Source organism: Squalius cephalus, assembly GCF_949319135.1.
Source record: "Squalius cephalus genome assembly, chromosome: 3".
NCBI classification, from domain to species: domain Eukaryota; kingdom Metazoa; phylum Chordata; class Actinopteri; order Cypriniformes; family Leuciscidae; genus Squalius; species Squalius cephalus.
The window spans coordinates 53,666,988-53,689,997 of NC_137124.1; the positions used below are offsets into that span (position 1 = coordinate 53,666,988).

The 23,010-nt window shown below is 37.8% G+C and overlaps 1 protein-coding gene across 2 annotated transcripts; it reads left to right on the forward strand.

Annotated features, from left to right (window-relative positions):
• Positions 1–1,151: 1,151 nt before the first annotated feature.
• crispld2 (cysteine-rich secretory protein LCCL domain containing 2) lies at positions 1,152–19,048 on the forward strand. Of its 2 annotated transcripts, XM_079865484.1 has the most exons (16): positions 1,152–1,286; positions 2,085–2,159; positions 3,612–3,946; positions 7,344–7,462; positions 7,808–7,940; positions 10,727–10,842; positions 11,224–11,324; positions 12,471–12,629; positions 12,808–12,868; positions 12,959–13,025; positions 13,120–13,250; positions 13,369–13,412; positions 14,084–14,156; positions 14,264–14,339; positions 16,111–16,241; positions 17,957–19,048. In XM_079865484.1, the coding sequence occupies exons 3-16, from the start codon at positions 3,692–3,694 to the stop codon at positions 18,006–18,008; spliced, it is 1,518 nt and encodes a 505-aa protein (XP_079721610.1). In that variant the 5' UTR covers positions 1,152–1,286; positions 2,085–2,159; positions 3,612–3,691; the 3' UTR covers positions 18,009–19,048. The 2 variants fall into 2 exon arrangements, with proteins under 2 accessions (XP_079721610.1, XP_079721611.1); XM_079865485.1 differs by lacking the exon at positions 2,085–2,159 and having other exon boundaries at positions 1,170–1,286.
• The last annotated feature ends 3,962 nt before the right edge of the window (positions 19,049–23,010 follow it).

The following is a 23,010-nucleotide window of genomic DNA, read 5'->3' on the forward strand; positions in this document are numbered from 1 at the left end:
GGATATGCAGGGCACTCCAACTGGTGATCATGACAGATGAAAAGAAAGTTTAAAACAATAGGATTTATTTGAAACAGAAGTCTTAACATTACAAAAGCCTTTGTCACTTTTGATCAATTGAATTGTTTGTGCATAGTAAAACTTATCTGCAACATTTATCAAGTTCACGTATAATTGTGCGTGCATTTAATAATCATTATGATACTAAAATCATAATAAAGTAGGCTATACTTTGTACAAAAAAATCAGATGAGCCCAAATCAGATGAGCCTAGAAAACACTTAACGTGTTTAATTACACGTTAAGCATTTTCCTCCCATAAAAACCCCTTATAAGAATGCTTCATGTGGTTAAAGGCAGATTAGAATGTTATTATGTCTAAATAACGAGTTATGTTGAAATAACGAGTTATTATGTTGAAATAATGAGTTATTATGTTGAAATAACGAGTTATTATGTTGAAATAACGAGTTATGTTGAAATAACAGATATTATGTCGAAAATAATGACTTATTATGTCGAAATAACAAGATAAGTTTTCGTTTTTTTTCTTCACCATGCGGTTCAGGGCTTCCATATAATACAGCCTTAATGTAATTGCTTCCAGAAATTATTTTTGGGGGTGCTATTGGGGAGCTTTGGTCTTTCTTGGGGGTGCTGAAGCACCTGCTAGCCCCTCCCTAGTGCCGCCCATGTCCCTGCTCAATAAAAAGTATTAATTTCTTTAAATATATATTCATATAGAGTCTGTATTTATATTACACCTGTATTTATTATCTTATATATATATATTAAAGGGAATTAAAATATTAATTAACAGCAGGTTACCACACATAATAGTGCAAAGTATAAAAAAATTAAACCTGGAGCAAAATAATATTTGATAAATATTTGTAAGCATTTATAAAACCATTAATGTATTGACAGAACTAATGACAAATTACAAAACGATAACTTGTCGACAAACATCCTGCTGTCGTGTGGTGTTGAGTAATCCTCTGTGTCTCTGGAGGTAGTTTGAGATGATTTATGTTCTTTGCGTTTTCATCTCGACATCGTTCGTCAGAGCGACGGAGTTTTGCCAAGAACACAGCCTTCTTCAGCCTCCCCCTCCTCTCCTCCTCTATAAAAGGAGCTGAGCTGCTTCCACAGAGTCAGTCAGAGTCCACAGCTGCCAAACGGCCTCAACTACTCACACTTGTTTGACTTTCAAGGAAAATACTCCAGCCGCAAGACACTGAGCTGCAGCAACCTCAGGAATAGCTCGTGGAGAAGATTCAGACTAGGTAAACTATGTTTTTGACTTTTTATTATATAAAAGAGATCACAGAGAGAGTTATCTTTACATAGGCATTCTTGATTAATTGCATTTAGATGCATAGTGAATTGAAGTTCAGTATCAAGAGAGAAGCTTTTTTCTCCTTTTTTGGTAATGAACCATTGATAGTCAGTGTTTATCAGCATATAGTTCTAAGAGCTCAGGTGATGAGTATCAAAATACAATTTGAGCATGATTTTGGACATTAGTTGCACTCATTGCCAAAATGGAAAATGTGCATGTGGTTCGACTGTCATGCTGTCATAACAATCTCTTGCCATTTTAAACTTTAATATTTGTGCAAAGCACAATGTGCACAAACCGAAAAGCATTTTGCCTTATAAAGTGCAGATGGACCACCTGCCAATGTTTATGTGGACTAGGTGCCCGGTTGGCATTTTCCTGGCTGTGCTGTCTGTCATAGTATAAAAATCCAGGAGAGGGATGAGCAGAAGTGAATGTGAACTAGAGAGAAAAAAAGGGAGGCAGCTGGAACTGAAGCAGTGCCTGTGTTTACTCAGACTTGGTGTTGGATGTCAAGGCTATGCAGAGAGAGTGAGAAAGTGTGAGAAGTAAAAATGAGAGAGATTTGGATTGTTCAATAAATCGTGATAAGCAGGACGATTCTGGGGCTTGGTGTTTCACGTGTTTGGCTCATCTGCATTTAGATGTGTGGGGCTGGAGGTGGCCACTTTTCTCTTCCATCTCCTCCAATAAATAACCCTAATTCACTTGCTCTTCTCTCCCATTCTTGCACCTCCTCCAGTCGCTGTCCAATCCAGGACAATTCCATTCCCAGAGAAAGTCAGTCTAGGACAGAGAAGAATCTGCTTTGATAAATGTGAGTAAAACCACTGCTGAGTGTGGATTTATTCCTCTCCTTATTGCTAATGAATTATCCTTTGTCCCACTGTCACCTCAGGGTATTAATGAGTTTAATAAACAAAGGTCAGCGTATGGATGGATGCTGAACATGCAGAGATCAAACAGACCTGCTGGTCCATCAAACTAACACATCTAATCAAAGGAGATCAGGCTTAGTAGTTTGGTCTTTTGAGTAGTGATGAAAGATTACAATGGGTTTTTGTCATGGAGGGGCTTTGATAGTTTTCACTGTAATGATGAGACCTTTGGTTGACATGTCCAAACTGGGGCGAACTGACTATGACAAACAATGAACATTCTTCAAATTAGAGCAAAACTATTCATTTAATGTGGATCAATGTGGGCCATTTCATTATCTCACGTGTGAGTGCTGCTCCAGTGAGGATAGATGGCAAATTTAATCTGAGCAAGTTATGGCAATTCAGCAGAAAAAAAAAGGGTTGAATTCTGTTTATCAAAAACTCCTGTCTGTCATTTTTCTGCCAGAAAGACCCGGGAGGCAAAATAACGTAACAAGTATGCACTTATTAACAGCCCAGCAAGCAAGTATTATGATATAAAGTTCTTTGGCGTAGACCCCGTCCGTAGCTCGCAATCCGAGGAATCTGCATTTCCTCCCTCAAGACGAAGGCAGGGGCGCGGCCGACCCCCTGGAGGTATGGGAAGGGACCATCCTGGTGGTGGTGGTGGGGAAAGGTGGAGGTGAATGTAGGCATCAGCATCTGCAAACTCAGACATGTGGAAGAACCGATCTTTTATACTACAAGTATTAGAACACGATTGGATAGATGAGAAGGTAATAACTGACGTAACAATTGAGTCGTCCCGGCAGAACTTACGCTAAAGCTTTCATTTCACAGCACCATCATAAGAAACCAACAAGGAATTGTCTCTTTTAGGACCATTAAGATGTTTTGCATTTTGACATTATTTTCATATTCTTATGACAATTAAGTGCAATTCTTATTACTTTAATTAAATCAAGAATTTGACCTCTCAAAGTAATATGACAGTGAAGCTTATTTATCTTAAAATTGTGCTTGCTTTATGCAAAATGACCTGTTTACTGATTTGGATGTGAAATGTAACCTGGACATGTTTTTGTTTGATTCAGCTAATGGATAAGCAGAGTTTAAACAAAGGAGCAGTTACTGCAAAACATGGATGGATGAATCTTATGTAGTCCCAGAATAGCAACTCAGATTCTGTTGTTATTGGGTTCATCTGTTTGTGGTGTATGTTTAGTCAGGATGCAATAAGAGTGACTAATGAAGCCAATTTTGCAAATTCCTCTTTGAAGCACTAATTTCTCTTTTTAAGTAAACACATAGACATGTGTTTACTATCCATCGTTTTCTCCAACAACTTTCCCAACACTTATCCTCATGGAAACCATATTTCCTTCCAGATTTTCCAGAACAGAGCGCTGAAGACCAGCTCACACAAGGCAGTCTACTGTGATCCGACCCTGAAAGCATCAACGCTGCCATGAACAGTCTCGTTTCCATCGCCCTGATATTCCTGGGTGCCAGCTTGTCTGCTTCCCTCGTCCTTCCCGACTCCCTGGAGCTGAGGCAGTTAATGCAACGCTACCAGGATGAGCTGGAACCCAACAGCACAAAAGCTGAAGTGCCTGTGCGCACTCGCAGAGCCATCAAGTGGACGGACAGGGAGGAGATCCTGCAACTGCACAACAAGCTGAGAGGAGTGGTGTACCCGACTGCCTCCAACATGGAGTACATGGTGAGAATGTCATTTTACTCACATCCGACTTTATTATGATTTACTGTAACATCAAGGGTCTGTACAGAGACACTAAAATTAACTGAGCTGAAAACTCAGAAGGTTCTGTTCCAAAACCTAGGGAGTTAACTATCTAGAAAGCATTTTAACGCCATCATAAGTGTGCGGCAGACACTAAGATTGTTTCAAAACGTAGGCAATAACATAATGCTGACATCTAAGTGCCTTATTTTGGCTAAAGAGACACTGAGAAGAAAACCTCAGAATGTGACAAGCTGTACATTTTTACCAACGATGGCAGATTTATTCTTGATATTCATTCATTAATAAATACCATCAATTCAAAATAGTTCAATCTATTTGAAAATGCATCATTTTACCCAACATTTCTGTGTGTGCTATGTATTACCTTGTGAAAATGAAGTACATGTAAGCATACAAAGCGCAATTAAGCACACTTCTTTTTCCCCAAGGGTTGTTACGCTTATTAATACTCTGTTCCCTGCTGACAGATCCAGCATAAACAAGCATGAATTCCATATTGGTCCAAGCGGTATTATGCTAGTTAGGCCTGGTATAATAGCTGGTGGACCAGCAGTCATGCTGTTCTCAAACAAAATTGGGCTGGAATAGCTGGTCCAGCAAACTGGGGACCAGCAAACCAGCGTCTCATGCTGTTTCCAGCATGCATTTTTCAGCAGGGTTAACTTAGCAACATGCTAACATTAGATCCTATTAGTTTGTCTAGTTTCCCAGTCCTGTCTGTGCATATGAAGAGTGTATCAAAGCCGTCACTAATGAGGTTCTATTTCAGTTGCGTTAGAATATAACTGTCAATGTAGATAGCAAGACAGTTCAGTTGGTTTTAGAACCGAGATGCTGTGAGTTTAGTCTGCAGCAAAGGTATTTTTATGTCGACCACACAGCTGTACAAAACCAACACTCGGTTCTGCATTAATGACCCTGGTTTATACTAATTGCGTTTTGTGTTAGCATCAGTCATCTTTTTTTTCTGGTGCAGTAAATATCTTTAGGTTTGCTTAGGGGCCAAATACAGGCTTCATGGGGAGAGACGTTGCTTTTACAAGTGTAATCTTGTCTGGAAAAGATGAACTCACTGGGACGCAGAGCAGTCAGCGTGGTGTGGTGCCTTTTTACTGTGGAGACAATTGCACTGTAGCTTATAGCCGCCGGCTGAGACAGGAGTCCCGACACAGGTAGAAAACAGAGCCAAAGATTAGTGACATTACTGGAACAGATACGAGGCTCCAGTTATGTGACAAAAATGGCAGGTACTGTATGCTGCCTTGAAATCGCACGTGTCAAAGGGATTCCCTTTGTTTGTCCCTACGTTTTCGGACACTTAACTGCATTTTAAATGCAATTAAATGAAAATGTATTATGGTTTTCATTTATATGAAATGCAGTTAGTTGAACTTAAGAGTGTTTCTTGACCCACTTAAGTAGGACTACAACTTTATATGCAAGTTCATTTGTTACTTCTATTGTCTTCGAAATATGGGTAATTCTTGCCTAATATGGTTAATCATTGCCTTGAATTCTTGGTTTATTCTTGCCTATTTATTGGGAAAATCTTATTAAAGCCAAAATAATATTTAGCATCACATGATTCATGCTTAAAATATATTTGAATGTCATTTACTTGAATGCATGTGATGTATTTAAATATATTTGTAATAACACATCTGTAATGATGGTGCAATTTCAAATGTATAAACTATAAATATGTAACACACTACAGTTAAAATTATAATAAAATATTTTACATGTGCTTTAGTATCTTTGTCAAAACATCAAAATAAGTGTGTTAGGAAACATAGTCATGAAAATGTACTCTAAGTACACTTAAGTGGCCTTTTATTTAATATTATATTATCAACAGGTATAGTTTAAAAAAATAATAATACACTTTTAAGATTTGAAGTACGTTACAAGTGCACATTCAATACATTTAAGTGCACTTCTATTTCACAAGTTAGCCTATAGTTCACCCAAAAATGACAATGCTGTCACCATTGGCCATGTTGTTCCAAGCCTGTACGATTCTTCCTGTGGAACACAAAAGAAGTTTTTTTGAAGTTCCAGTTAGAAGTAATGCTGACCTAGCAAAAGCTTGGTTATGTTGTACCAGTAGATGATACTCCTACACTGTTACACAAGCTAATTGCAAAGGTGAGACATTGGCTTTTCATTAGCTGTATTCTGACAAAGACTGACACAGTTTGAAGGCCTTATGCTGCCTTCATGTGCAATCGGAAATGTTCTAATTCCCACTTCTGAAGTTGTGTACGAGCTCGTCGCAATCAAGTGCTTTGTTGTTGGAAAGTTTATTCTTGCCTATTTATTGGGAAAATCATATTAAAGCCAAAATGATATTTAGCATCCCATTCATTGACAACCATACAAACATTCAGCGAGCTATCTAGATTGTCAGAATTTAAAATACAGGTTAATTTCACTGTATAAAACATACAATACGCATGATTATGATTATTCTCGGGGACTTCCCCGAGCTTCTCAGTATTTGGTAAATACAACTTGAGAGTAGACTGCCTTGAATTTTTAACTAGGAAACTCATGTTTACCATAATTCCGATAGCACAAGATGGCAGCATTAATTGTATGCCAATGCAAAGTATTGTAGGAAATTGAGTTTTAAAAACTTTTTCATAAGAAACGCTTTAATCATAGGTGTTCTGGGGACCTACTGAGAGCACAGCCTTGCTTTATTACTCTGCCCTGTGTACCTTTGCATATGGTACATTGAAAGTGAATGTAATGTTGATGTAGTGAGTTTTTAAGGGAAAGATACAAAGAGAAAGGCCTTATGGTTAATGTAGTTGGGCTGATGCCTTTAAGAAAGACAGGAGTCTACCACAAGCAGGGGTTTCAGAACCGCTGCCAGGCCTCAGCGAACAAGTAAGGGTTTCAGAAATGTGGCTTAGTCCCAAACAGCACCTTTAGAACTGAGGTTACAGAATGTGTGAGTGTTTGTGCCCATAATGCAGTTGGAAATTTACTGAGAGTTCCTCAGAGGTGAAGAACCCTGTTCTGTGGGGCGAAGTGAGTCCTCTCTCCCTACAGGTGGAGAAATAAGCTGGGGAAATTTGTCTCATTTAAGCCTGATTGCTGGGGATTTACAATGGATGTGAGCCAAGCTCTGATGTGCGTGCTTGTAACCAATATTTTAGTTGTATTGGGCCTGATTCCCAGTCCTATATTGAAGATGAAGAGTGAGAGGAAGGCAAAGGGAATTATCTGGGAATAAAACTCAGCATGTTCAGTATTTTGTTAAAGTCTCAGTGCAAACATATGAGAATTATGAATCTGTTGTGTTCTGCTGGGAGTTTGATTTAGCTTGTGTGTGTATGACCAGGTTTGGGATGATGAACTGGAGAAGTCGGCAACCTATTGGGCGGAACAATGCCAGTGGGAACATGGACCTCAAGACCTTCTGAAGTCCATCGGGCAGAACCTTGCAGTGCACTGGGGAAGGTATGAGTACACACACACATTTACAAAGACCATATCAGTCTGTTCTTGTATCATAACCGGTTGTGCAAGGTGCTACTAATGGCCACAGTCATGGAAAACATGGATATATTAGAATATTTGAATTTTAAAATTGTGATTTCAGGCCTGAAAAAGTCTCTAGAGATTGAAATTGTTCATTCAGATCTGGGGACATACTTTGTTTTCAACATTTTGCCAAAATTGTTGCTGCATACCCCTCTGACACTGGGTAGTTGCGCCCCTGCTATTAGGCCACGACTGCCCCTTGTTTAAGTAGTGGTGTGATACTCATAATCATATTCAATAATTGTGTCTCTTTCATGATAGGTACCGCTCTCCTGCCTACCATGTACAGGCCTGGTACGATGAGGTGAAGGACTACACCTACCCTTACCCGCATGAGTGCAACCCGTGGTGCCCTGAGCGCTGCTCTGGACCCATGTGCACCCACTACACACAAGTGAGTGAGAAAGATTAGTTGGCTAACAATTATCCCAGTGGGACTAAACAACATGACCTTGTTTATGATTTTAAAACTCGCGTGCGAAGGTGTGCACTTGCTAGCTTGAGTTTACGCCTCATCAGCGGTGTTTAATAAGTAGCATGTGTGACCTGCATTAAAACAGAAGTGCCATTGAAAACAGCATATGGAGTGCAGCCTTGACCACTGGTGTTCATTAACCTGGCACAGAACAGTGTCTTGTATCACACATGTAATAAATATATAATGGCCCCAAAATGTATTTGGACACTTAAGCGAGTCCTAAAAATGCTATTGTAAATTAATCTTAAAAGGGCAATTACACCCGAAAATGAAAAATGAATCATTTTTGTCCATCCATTGACAGTCCATCGAGGTTCTTTCTCATGCACCAAGCATGTAATGTATGAGATTCTGATGCTCTAGGTATATTCGTTGATCAATGCTTATACGCTAATTATATCTGTCCATCATATAAAGTGATTGCATCTCTTCAGACTTGGATTAAACCGCTCAATTCATATACGATTTCTTATTGCCAAATTTCTTGAGGGACAGAAATCTCTCAGGTTTCATTAAAAATATCTTCATTTGCATTTCGAAGATGCATGAAAGTCTGAGTTTGGACGACATGAGGGCAGTTGACAAATTTTTCATTTTTGGGTGAATTTTTTGGGAATTATCCCTTGTAGTGTCCAAATACTATTTAGATTCACTGTAGGTTATTATAAGTAACCAGTGGTTTGCTGCAGCCCTCATTCTGTTTCATTCTACACTTCTTAACAGCTTATTATCCCTTTTTCTTTAAATGATGGTATTTGAAAAAGAATGTTGATACTGTCAAAACATATTGAACGTGCCAGATCAAGCAGATAAAATGCACAAAGAAAAGAAAAGTAGGAAAGAGAGGTCCTTCCAAAGTCTAAGAGAGAATAACAGAGAAAATTGAGAATGAAAATAATAATAAAAAAAATGAAACAAGAAAGAGAGAGGGGTTGGGCAATGGCCTCATGTCCTCTCAGACTTTACTTCACTGGAATGAATTTGTCCCACATTCTCTCAGCTTGCTGGCCCTCAAAAAGCAGGTCACCAGCATCTGGAAAGCGTTCCTTGACTCCTGAATCATTTTCCTGTTTGACCCGAATTCTTTTGAAGATGCAGAGTCGTAGGGGATCCATGCCAAATCCACGCAGCAATTCTCCTTGTTTTCTGCTCCTCTCTCACGTGCTGTGCAAGGGCCCCTCAATCTTCTCTCTGCCAAACGATCCATCAGGGATAAACCTGAGTTTGTGTTTTTTGAGACTGATTAGTTTGCTGTATCATTGTCCCATGGCCGACACCGCCTGTGGCCTCTTTTTTTTTGCCCCCGTACAGGAAGTGCATTCCCGAGGGAGCATCGAGACGTGTTCCCTCGGGTTGTGCTCGACGGGGCTGGATGCAACCCCACTACGGTTTAACTGTATGTATGAAAAAAAAAAGGCCTGACTAAGCACTTCCCTTTCATTTCACAGCCAAATGGTTTGGCTCGTGCTGCAGGACTGTACCCGGTGAACTCTATTGTGTTTAAGCGAATCAGCTTGGGCCTTGACCACAACTCATGGGCTGCACGCAGGCATTACTTTGTTTGTGTGGATAAGAGTGAATGAAGGGAAGGATCACACACGTTTTTCAGGAAACTGGCCCGGTCACACTTGAGGTGCTTCTCCTTCCGCCCTTCAGTGCAGAATGAAAGAGGGCAGTCTCTATTCATGGCCCCCGTGGCCCCATCAATCTTCTGCTGCTGCCCCAGAACGGAGACCGATTCCTGTTGGGGAACACTTCCTCCTCTGGTCTGGGGGGAGCTGATATGGATGTCTTTTTTATTCTTTCAACACCAACAACAGCAAAGAGATCTGCATCTTTTGTGCATACTAAAACGTTTTTTTTGGGCCCACTTTATATTAGGTTTCTTTAACTACTATGTAATTACGTCAATAATAATAATAATTGTTTGGTACAATGAACTTATTGTGTTCTTATATTGCAAAACACATTTGCTGCTATTGAGGTTGGATACGGGTAAGGTTAGGGACTGGTTTGGTGGTATGGGTAGGTTTAAGAGTGGGTTAATGGTTAGGGGTAGGCGTGTAATATCTACAAATATTAATTACAGATGTAATTACATGGAGGTATTTGTAAAAAATAAGTAGGTTACACTTTATTTTAAGGTGTCTGTGTTACAATGTTATTATACATTCAAGTACTGAGTAATAATAATTAACTACATTTACTTACTATAGGGTTAGGTTTAGGATGAGTGTTTGGTTTAGGGTTAATTGCATGTAATTATGCACAATTTACAGTTATTACTACAGTAACTACATGTAATGTGTAACAATGACAATAAATTGATCAATTGTTACCCATAAGTACTATGTACAAATGTATGTACATAATAAGTGGATGGTATCAAATGATTAGTTTAAATGTTATAGTAGTTAAAGACACTTAATATAAACATGTTGTATATGGTTGCTTACTAGCTCAAGTAAAAAGAGCTCTAGACTTGGCTTGGGTCCATCCTCAATGTAAGTGTATTGGATTTATTTTATTTTTTTTCTGATGAAAATTGTAATTACAAGATCGCTTACAAAAGAAATAACAGTTCTATTCAACAAGCCAGATTATTTGAGGCCATCATTGCTTCAACTTACATGTCAAGGTTCAATATTAGGAATATTGAATTCAAACATCACTAATACTACTGCATTTTTCTTCGTTTGCAGCTGGTCTGGGCCACAACCAATCGTGTTGGCTGTGCTGTACACACGTGTCCACGTATGAACGTTTGGGGAGAGGTCTGGGAGAACTCTGTCTATCTCGTCTGCAACTACTCGCCAAAGTAAGACCAGTAACTGTGCTGTTTCTGCTGACGTTTATTCACTTAACACCAGATGGCTAATCACTATTCCTGATGATTATCCTATATGGAACAAAACTTTTTTTAAAGCAAAGATTCCATCCTTCAAAACATAGAGGCTATAAGCAAAGTTTTATCCTTTGGAAAATGGAAAGGTAAATGAAGGATTTTCGGAAAGGAAAACATTGACAGAATATGCTATTCTTTTCCAAGCTAATGATTTAATTTGGCAGCTGGGGTTTGTTTTCCTAAATCAGTCCTGAGATCCGTGAGAGTGTGTGATAATGTGTTTTGAGTGCTCAGTCAAATGTGCAGATTTTGCAGTAATTTCCAAACTCATGCTGAACCTGTGCCCTCTTCTAGGGGAAACTGGATCGGGGAAGCCCCGTACCAACATGGCCGCCCCTGCTCCCAATGTCCACCAAGCTATGGAGGAGGCTGCAGAGACAACCTCTGTTACAAAGGTAAGGATGATGAATGAGGATAGAAGAATGATTACAAAGGTATAACCAGTAGCAGCTCCTGACTATATATTTTGGTAGGGCAGATTCTGGGTCTTGGTGGCAGTTTATGAGAAACATTTTGTAAGCTTTATATTGTGTAATTGCTGAACACATGCAGAACACTTTTGGGCGAGGTTGCATTATTCAACCTCAAACATGAAACAAACACAACAGAAATATATATATATATATATATATATATATATTATACTTTCATATTATACTTTCATTAATTTGATACGCTACTCCACATAGGAAGAACAGACAATACCAACTAGTTACTGACCTGATGCAGACTAATATACACATAGCTGAAGCCAATTGATATCATCTTGGTCTGGAGCGAGGTTTACATAAGGTAATGTGAAAATAAGCGGGGCAGTCTGAAATCTGCCCCAATGGCTCTCTATGAGAGCACGCTGCAGTTCCATTTTTCACCACATATTTATATTGGAAAATTGTGGGGCGCTGTAGAGGAGGACTCAGGCACTCGCTGCCCTGATAATACATAATACATTCATAATACATCATGCCTGCCGAAGACATACGTTAAATTCGTATATTCCCTGCTCACTTTTTGACTTAAAATAGTCTATGCAATAAAATATTTGTTGCAGATTTCTGAACACATTTACAACTTATCATTGGTTCAGTTTATATAGGGGTCTATGGCCCTGTTTACACCTGGTATTAAGATGCGTTTTGTTCGATCGGATTACAAGTAGGCGAGGGAGACACGTTCCCGTTTAACACCTGTTTTAATCCATCTCACTTTCAACCACTGCTGTCTATGGGCGGGTAAATGTATGGGCTTTTTTCAGATCTTTCGATCTAATGGACAAAATAAGCTTGCACAATTTACATATGAACACGACCAGAGACTTACGGAGAGAAGAGGCTTTCAAACACATGACCGTTTACACTACAAAAGCAATCCGGTCGAATGTGTTTTCCACTATCTCTGGAAGTGGTCGAAAGTGGACAAGCTCAGAACGTTTTCGAACTCGTTTACACCTGTATTTAGCGTCGTCCACTTGTGATCCGATCGACCAAACTTAATACCAGGTGTAAAGATTGAAATCTAATTTTTGAGTTTTTTGTTTTTAGGAGTCCCTGAGTCTCCAGATATGAATGAGGTGGAGAAGCCTCAGGAGCCGATACAGCCTCAAACTACTCCAACTAAGCCTCAGTCCAAGCCTTTCTCCCCTAAAAAAACTGTAAATGCCAAACCTTCCTCACCCAAGACTACAAGAACTACCTATCTAGGTTAGTGTGAATAATATTACTTGAAATTCTAAAACAACTGAATAATTATTAAATAATTAATAATAATAATAATAATAATTTAACGATTTTTAGCATTTATTATATTTTAAAACCATTCAAATAATATAACTTTAGTAATAATGTACATTTATCTAAAGTATTCATTTTTGCCTTTCAGCCCAAATTATTAAGTGTGAGACAAAAATGAGGGACAAATGTAAAGGTGCAACCTGCAATAGGTCAGTCTGAATGAAGTAGACGTTTCTTTAAAGATTTTAATAGATGATAAGTTCTGAAAATTTACTGGTGGTCTTTTTCTTCTTTCATAGGTACAACTGCCCAGCCAACTGTGTAAATAAGAAGGGGAAAGTGTGGGGAACGCTGTACTATGATGTTGTAAGTGTTACTCTGAGATTTCACATGGTCCTGTTGTTGATGATGATGTTCGATTTATTTAATAACTCCATTTTTTTTCTTCCTGTTATTGTAGCAATCAAGTATTTGCCGTGCTGCAATCCACTATGGAATAATTGACAACAATGGAGGCCTCGTTGACGTCACAAGAAAAGACAGCTTCCCGTTCTTTGTAAAGGCAACCAAGAATGGCGTAGAGTCATTCAGGTAGTCTGAATGTTATGATGATATAGTCATTTCAATTAAGTTTGTCCACAATTAATTATCCACATTGATAGATATTAAATCTAATCTGTGTTCTGTGATTTTTTTCGTTTGTTTGTAGTAAATACAAACCTGGCAATGCATTTATGGTGTCAAAAGTGGAAGGTGAGGATTTTTACTGTTTTATCTTAATAATTCTTGTGTAAATGCAAATATTCTCATTGATCTTATAATTGTTTCAGCATGCAATCATATATATTACATTTCAAGTTATTACATTTTAAACCTACTAAATCGCATAACTACAAATGAGTAATTACAAGTAAATTTAAACACATGACATACAAGTTTTAATAGAAATTACATTTAAGTATATTTTAGTTTACCATAAATACTTGTATTCAGCAGTAGACCATATTTCAAAGTCAATAGAATTATGAAATTCCATATAAAGATGTACTACTTAAGTGGGTCAAAAACACTTAAGTTCAACTAATTGCATTTCATTTAAATTTAAACAATTATGACTTCAGCTGAAATGTATCATTTTCCTGTTATCACTGTAAAGCTGATTTGAAACAATCTGTATTGTATAAAGCACAATATACATAAAGGTGACTTGACTTAAAAGTATACTAAAGTGTATTATTATGTGAAGGCAAATATTATAATTGATCTATTGATTGATATAGTATTATATGAATGTAATTATTATATTTATAACATACTGTATATTGTAATTCATATATTAATATTATTTTATCAATAATAATAAACATTTCATTATCTTTGAGAGAAGGTCTGGTTCACCAATGATGTATTTTCCTCCTTTTTAGAGCAAACAATAGACTGCTACACGACAGTAGCAGAGATTTGTCCCTTCAAGACGTCCACCTCTCATTGTCCAAGGTACAGTTCAATGAATTGTTATACTCACCATATAGATTACACTCTATAATAGGTCATCTGGAAGTACTTTCTAATGCACCTTACCAGTTTCACCTCTATCTCATCAGAGTGTTCTGCCAAGCTAACTGCATAAACGAACCTTCATATTGGGCTCCAGTGGTCGGCAGCAACATCTACGCTGATGTGAGTACCCGCTTCTGTCCGTGAGCGTTACAGGGCTGAGAGATGGGAAATGAGGGAGAACAGGCGTTCGTACTCAAGCACTTATGGGGCTAAAGTGAGCGTGCTACTCTTGTGGTGAGGGTCGACCGCGGGAATTGTCTGTGTGAGTCTTAAGGGAGTTGTTGGTGGAGGTGGGCTCCATTGTCGCCACTAATTTCTCTCCCAGAGTGTAGACTGACCACAGAGCAGCAGCTGTGTGAGTGGAGCTGGAGAGCAGCTCTCTTACACTGACTCATGCATGCCTGAGGTCAGGTCTTGGCCTTATGGAACACTTAACTGTTTAGGGAACAGCTTAGACAGTGTAAGTTCACTCTATGTACGTAATCGTTGTATCTCCTTCTGTAAACATATGCTAAGAAACATTTGGTTATTAAAAGGTTTGGGGGATTTGTGTCTCAAGGATGCATCTCAAGCTCTCTAGTATGGCAGCTTGAGCACCTTTGGGCCTAAGCCTCTCGCCAAATCCAAAGATTGTCAATAAATTTCATTCTCAAAGAAGTATAGTTATTCACTGATAACTTCAAACAACTTCTCTCTAGCAAACATTCATAAAACCCTGTGACCGGCTCATTGAATCTGTGAGGTGAACTTGAAAATTGAATAAGTCCAACAAGTGAAATAGATCAGCTAGATTCATTGAAAAGATGATTTCTTACTTAAACTTAAGATTCTCTGCAATCTGGATAATTCGCTTCTCTCACATGTCTTTTTCTCACCGGAGAAGAGACCTGGCCTGGCTGTTTAGTGGTGTGTGAACTCAAATGAACTTGCCTTTTGGCCTTGTTGCGGCCACATTCCTCTGTAAAAGCTGAGCGTCTGTCGAGCTGGCCTCAGATCAGAGCACGCTCTCCAGCAAGCACTAATTAACCCTCATTATACAGTGGTTTGGACTTGGTCATTTGTAAAGGTAGCCTTTGATTGAAAGTGCACTTATAATGCATGAGCAATTGGATGAGTATTATAAGATAATGCCACCCAGACATGTGCGATGAGCTGTGCACATTCATTACTTTAAACCGGGGTAATCTCTAGGGTCATACTGAAGTGTTTAGTGGACAGAAGCAGACAGAATTGAACCTACGTTCCAGGTTAAAAGAATAGAAACTGTAGGTACATGAAGTTCCAGAGAGTTCATACACACACTGAAGCTGCCAGGCGTCTGGCCAACTTGCCTTTTCTGGAGCTCTTGAGCTCTGGCCTTGCTGGTGTGTGTACTGTAGACCTCGAAGTGATGTCATTTGTCTAGGCTCCTTTAGACTGTTTACATCTCAAGGACTGTGGAATTGAGAGTGAAAAACATAGCTGCACAGTGCTATGGCAAGCATCACTATTACTGTTGCTCGTACTTGCAACTCTGGTCCAGTTTGTTTGCTTTGATTTACAGAAGTATTGACACCAGTTGCAAAAAAGTCTGAGCAATCTGAAGATTTTGGCAGTTTGTGTTGACAGATTTCACAGAAGTTGCGTTGTGTAATATGGGGACATACTCTCTGTGAAATCCTGTTATCTGAGCTGGTTTCAGAACACGCATTGTTGGTCTTTCAAAAACATCAAAAACTCCAAAAATTCCAAACTTTGACCGACAGTGTATGTAGTATATAACACGTGCAAGTGTGTGCTTTGAGGAAGCATGATATCAATCAACGGAACTACTAATGAAGCCTCTCTGTGAGAGAATGGCACAGGAGAGCATGCCGACTAAAAGAATAAGCTTTTGTCTCTTCATGTCCAGGGCTCCAGTATCTGCCGAGCTGCTATCCACGCTGGAGTGATCAAAGCCGGCGGGGGATATGTGGACCTCCTGGCTCTGGATAAGAGGAAAAGTTACACCGGGACCATGAAGAATGGCATCCAGTCCGAGAGGTACACGTCCTGTATCTCGCTTCACCTCTGCTCTGGTTTCTTCCCTTTGCTTTCTCTCAGTAACTCAATTCAGCGGTCAAAAGCCATGATGGGCCAAATCTGCCTGTGGCACGTTAGTGGTTAAAGAGTAATGGTGTGGTTTCTCATCGAGGATGGACCACACAGGGACTCTTTGCTTATTCTCCAGTGCTGCGCGCAAAGTGCTTAAATCGACAAAATCGGCTCCAGTGTAATGAAATCTAACACCATCATCGAAGGAATCGATCCTCGCCTCTTAAACGGTTGCCTTGACCGGCCTATAAACTGAGCATAGTAAAGCCATTCACTGACAGCTTGGATAGATTTTCTCCTCACCGCACGCTATTCATATGATGCAATCTATGGGAAATGGGGGGCAGCCCGTCGTGAGAACTTTATTAACAGGGAAGTATTCACATGCTCTCCATATTACCATTGGATGGAAAAGTTGTTGGTGTCTGACTCAGTGGTCCCGGTCAAGGATAATTACAGCACATCTGATGCCAACGAAGCAACATGTCCAATACACCAGCACCTGAAGGCCAATCCATTTATGAATAAATGAAAAGGCCAAGGCCAGGCCAAGAACAGTAGTCAATAATGGCTGCTGGAAGAAAACTGAATGGAACCACAGCACGAGACGAGCACTGGGCCAGTGTTAATGTCATGGTTTCCAGAGCTAATCTGAATCTAGCAGGTACGCGTCGATTAGAGGACATTGACACTCTTGAATTGAACATCTACAAGAGTTAAGAAGATGATCAGACCAAGCTGAATTCTTGTCGTTTCCTTTCTGACTGTCCTTCCTTGTGAAAAAGAAGTGTGCTTAATTTCAATGAAAGTGCACTTGTAGTGTACTTCAGATCTTAAAAGTACACTTTTAAAATCTGTACTTGCAGATAATATTAATGAAATAAAACGCCACTTAAGTGTACTTAAAGTCGACTGTTTCTTACACTTTTAAAAAGTGCACTTTGTAATAATGTCAAATGAAAGGTTTTATTTTAAAATACATTTGAAATATTAGACATTACATGTGAAGTAAACATTTTTAACTGTACTAAATTGCAACTTTATAATTTATCATATTTCAAAGACAATAGAAGTAATTATGAATTCACATATAAAGATGTACTTAAAGGGGTAGTTCACCCAAAAATGAAAATTCTGTCATCATTTACTCTCCCTCAAGTTGTTGCAAACCTGTATGAATTTCTTTCACAAAAGAAGACATTTTGAAGAATGTCGGTAACCAGACGGCTCCCATTGACTTCTATAGTATGGAAATAAAATACTATGGAAGTCAATGGGGCCCATCAACTGTTTGGTTACCAACATTCTTCAAAATGTCTTCTTTTGTGTTCAGCAGAAGAAAGTAAGTCATACATGTTTGGAACAACATGAGAGTGAATAAATGATGACAGAATTTTCATTTTTGGGTGAACTATCTTTAACCTTTAAGTCCTACTTTTGGGGATAAAAAAATAATTGCATTTACAGTAATATAAACTTAAACTACACTTTTCATTTAATAACACTTAACATTTTTATCAAATTAAGTGTCCATTCAGTTAGCACTTAAGCATATTTTTAAAAATATGTTGCACAAGGGCCAATTCATAAAGTAGCATGTATTGTGTGTTTTTTTTTTTTTAAATAGTTTCTTAATTGTTTCTTTCTCTGTCTCTGTCTTGCAGTAAAACCAATACAGAAGGTGGTTCGTTCCGTGTCTTCGCTGTTAGAGAGTGAGACGCCACTGACGGGACACAAAAGATTTGCTCTCGAAAGACAGAAGTGGAATGCAACCCCTTCCATCTTTCTCTGACTTTTGGAGGAAAGAGACATTTAAAGAAGACCAAAGTCTTCTCAAACTATTTAAATCGATGGGCTTCCAAATGTTTTATATACAATTGTGAATAATATTTTGACCACACATGCAACTCTTAACAAAATGCAGTGTGGTAGAAATGGTATTTTAACAGCAGTGCTGGTTTAAATCGTTGTTGTTTTTTAATCAAATAAGTCAGTTTTATTTTTTGGATTATATTCTATTAGTTTTGAATACATGCAAAAACTCTCATTTCCATACAAAATGCATATTGATTACACTGTATTTAATCTGTACAGGTTTTCAATTTTTTTTGCTTTATTTCAAATCATTTTTTTTTTTAAGCCAGAGCAGGAATAGAGTGCAACATTCACCACACACCTTTTTTTGCGGTTTTGCTTCGAGAATTATTCTTCGAATTCAATTTATCCGTAGGGGAAAAAAACCTCAGTCATGAACCAAACCAACCATTTCCAAGATGAATCACAACATTACAAATATGTAAATATAAAAGCCTCAAAGGCTTATTGTTAAAATCAATTTCCCTGTAAAGAAAATGAATGGGAATTTTACTTCCGGAACCCGACTGTTGCGCTCTATAGCGATAGTAGTTGAGTGTGTACAATACAGTAGTGTGGATCTGTTGGACCTGGACTGGGCAAACAGATGCTATGCAGAGAAATGGAAGGCAAGAAAAGGAGGCAGAACTCCAAGCAAAAGAGAACTTCCCTTCATAATGCATGTGAGCCTTCCAGAGTCAACACTACTCAGTCATTATGGTAAAGGTGCAAAAACATTGAAACAGTGTGCAGTCCTGGGAGAATTCAGCGTCACTGAGTGCATGTTTAGGCTCATCTTTCATTATGGCACCTTCATTTTTGTTATTTATTATTATGCGTCCTTCAATCCCTGCTCAGAACTGCAAATTACGTGGAACAGAACCAAATATTTATGAATGTGACACATGATATGTGCTCACTTGAGAATCAAATGTCAACCCCGAGTCCGACATTACTGCTAAAAGCAATTTCATTGGAAGTTTAACTTATTTTTTATTTCTCAAGTGAACAGTGGCGGCTGAACATCGATTTGTTTAAACCACTTTTATACTGCAACATTATAAAAAGGTACTTACGCTGAAAGCATGTAAAGTCATACCTCTGAGAGGAAAGAGACTGCGGTCTACAGTATGTCTTATCTAAATGCATATTTCTTAGTTGTATAGTGTTCAGAGTCCAGGATTCATACTAAATATAGATGTTCTTGGAATATGGGCCGAGGAGCATATTACTTTTGTACTTTTCACCTACTTTTATTTGACTTTTTTCACTTTCTTGAAATTGGTTACCTCAGTGCAGCAATATATTTGAGTATGATGTTTGTACAGTCTTTAAAAATGGTTTGTGTAAATATTCAGATTTGTGCTTTGTTTTCAGTATTGTCAGTATTGTAAGAGGATGACAGTGTATGTCCTCGGTTTCTTTTTAAAGCTAGAAGATAATTGTTTTTTGCACAAATTGAAAATAAGGCTATAAAAAACTATGATACTACGATTGTGTCTGTCTTTTGCTTGAGAAAAAAAATTTATTTAGGTCACTGGACTTTTTTTAAATACTGTCCAATAAACAGGATATGTTGAGAACCATATGAAAAACTCCCCTAGACCACACAAGCACTGGTCGACTCTTCATACTCCATTGACACTTCATACTGTCTCTTTTTAAGTGTACAGAGAATAGTGGGAGTTTACAGATCACAGATATTTCGATATAAATGATTTAGACTTCAGTCGGGGTGATCGGTGGATGCGCGACATGTTATAAAATGAATTCTTGGTACGAATACCTGGAAGCAAGTACTTTGTTGGAAGAGAGCTAGACTGAACGAGGCCTGTCCAAAATCTGAGACAAACAGTTCTCAGCGAGAGTGGCAGTTTGGTTCTTTGCCAGAACACATTCTTACTGAACAGTTTATAAAACAGGTTGTCTAAGCGCATGGAGATGCATGTTTTATGTCACACTCCGGCCCGGTGCAGGTAGTCCAACATGTTCCTGGATCAACATTGTTCATCCTGGAACAACATTCTAATCAACCAATCAGATTTGAGGGACAAGTCTACAGTTTACGTCAAGTTTAGGCTTACAACCAGGGTTAGAGCTTCTATATCAGTGTTATTCACTTATCATTTCCCTCATAGGGATAAGTTATGGGTCAGGTTAGGTTTAGAGATAGGGATATGGTTAGGATTACATTTTCAGACAGGAATGTTGTTCCAGGATCAACAAAATATGCTGACCCAGGAACATGTCTAACTCTGCTAAATCATTTAGGACGTCCGATGATGGAGTCACAGCAGGCAATGCAAAAACAATGCTATATGTAGGCTATATATAATAAACTGCATTTATAATTTTTTAATTTATAATTTTCAGGTGCTGGTTACAGCAATAAAGAAAAGCAGCTACTTTTATTAAACACAAACTCAAAGAAACAAAATACTCTTTTGAGTTTGGATACTTGAACTAGATGAAGCGCGAACAGAACAACCAACATAAGCTTGACGAGGAAAGGCAATGAACTGAAAGAAACACAGGGCTTAAACACAAGAGCAGACTAATTAACTAAATTAACATCATGTGTGACAGGTAATCAAACGATGAGTAACTGAAAACTAGAACGTGATAAAACCATCCATAACTAAAACAGATAATCCTTGATAATCCATGACAATATAGTTAAAATTTATGTTAAATGCAATTGGTTGAATTTAAGGGTGTATTTTGACCCACTTAAGTAGGACTTAAGGATATCTTTATGTCATTTCATAATACTTCTATTGTCTTTGAAACATTATTAAAGTTTAGGCTACTGCTGAATGTACTGAAGCATTTATGGTAAAGTAAAATATATTTTCTATGAAAACATTTATATATATATATATTTAAATGTATCCGTTTTATACACATTTATAATTATAAAGTTGCAATTTAGTATATTTAAAATATATTAACTTTAAATGTAATATCAAATAACACGTGCAATTTGTAATAATATGTTAGACATGACTTCAAAATAAGTGTACATCTTATTATAAAAGGTTATTGACTTAAAAGCACTTTTTAAAAAGAGTACTTAAGTGTGTTAAGAAACATCCCAGCTAACAGGGAATGTTCCCATAACTTTCACTAACATTCTTTAAAAGTTATGTAAATGTAAGGACAAAACGTTCTTAAAATAATGTTTATGGAACATTCTTATAATGTTATTAATAGTTAATATATGTTCTCTTAATGTTGAGAAAAAACATTCTTAAATCATTTAAAAAACTGGACATTTTGAATGTTCAGAAAACATTCAGAAATAACATTTTCAAAAATGATAGAATGGAATGTTCCTCAAACATTCACATTAACCAAGAAAAAAAAAAGAAAGTTCCTAATACATAAAAAAACTGGACAATTTTGAATGTTTAAAAAACATTCAGAAATAACATTTTCATAACATAATGGGGATCTCAGCAAAACATTCAAAGAACATATTTTTGTTTAGCTGGGAGAATTGAACTGCACATTTAATACAAGTAAGCGCATTTCTTTTTCACAAGGGTAGTTATCAAAAATAAACTGGCTTAGCAACCTCTTAAAATGAGAATCAAAATCTATACACAACTTCTGCCACTTGATGAAAGAAAGCTATATTAGGCATGGACAGTTTGCATGGCATGCCCTCATCTGTAAAAAAAAAAACGAAAAACTGCATATATTGTTTTAAGGGCATTTTGTTAACTATTTATTATGGTAGACAGGGGTTTTTCATTAGTTACATGATTCTGTTCAGCCCTTTAATTTGGTCTTCATGACGGAGACAAGAAGGAATTTGTCAGGTTTACCATAATAGCATCTCTGAATGCTTAAGACATGCTGACACTTCAGACCTGTGTTTATTGAACATCTGTTGTTGAAAGTGCTTGCTGTTTAAAGGGTCGGATACTCTCTGGAACATAACCGACAAGCGCAAGAACAGTGTTGGGTGTATAGAAACCTCATGTCTGCTGTGGTGATGATTTTATGATGACATTAATAGGACAGAAAAAAAGAGATCTCTTAAATGTCTTAACTCCTTCTAAACAGCAACGAGAGCAAACTGAAACATTTGCTACATTTTCCTGTTTTTCAGATTTATACTTCTCTATTTTGTTCCACCAAATATTATTATTATTATCTTTATTTTAAAGTTTTGTCCTAAGACACCCAAGCTCTGCCAGAGTCTACTGTCAAACCGCATTTCAATGTCTTGTGGATAAAGCGGAATGTATTATTGTTTTGAATGACTTTAATGATTACCTGTAATGGGTCATAATCAGGGTCTGAAATCTTTTACTTTGGACAACATAAATCTTTCAGCTATGATTAAAGAGAGCTGTTCTTACCCTGGCATTTCACGGTTGCTTGTGCTTCCTCGTTTTAAAGCTAGAAGATCTAGGATATGACATTTGTTAATAATATGAGTCTGTTCCGGGGCGGTGTGCAATTCGAAATGGGACATTTTTTGCTATGTGAAATGAATTGGAAAATGCAAAAATGGTGATTCGTGTGATGCACATCATCTTTAATGGTGAATGCAAACTTAAATATCCATATATTTATAGGATCATGAGATTATTATGTTAGGTTATCAAATTATATATTAAAATCTTTAACAGTCCCACATTTTTCCAAATGTGTTACTGCAGCTGCAATGCCCTACTTCTAAGATTGTTTGATTGAGTTTGCGACTTGAGTTTTTGACACTTCGGCATTGGAAAATGTCATTTGGGATGACTCAGAGACATTAATTCACATGCTTTGGTTATAAACCCTCTGCTGTGCATGATGGAAACAATCTAGCCGAAGGCAGCAGTCAGCAGTCTTAAACGGCAGACTG

Bases quoted from the DNA above. Each gene is read 5' to 3' on its own strand.
- crispld2 (XM_079865484.1), top strand. From the start codon at position 3,692: ATGAACAGTCTCGTTTCCATCGCCCTGATATTCCTGGGTGCCAGCTTG. The intron at 14,340-16,110 runs GTGAGTACCCGC...CTTCATGTCCAG, and splicing joins GCAGCAACATCTACGCTGAT to GGCTCCAGTATCTGCCGAGC. The intron at 16,242-17,956 runs GTACACGTCCTG...TCTGTCTTGCAG, and splicing joins AATGGCATCCAGTCCGAGAG to TAAAACCAATACAGAAGGTG.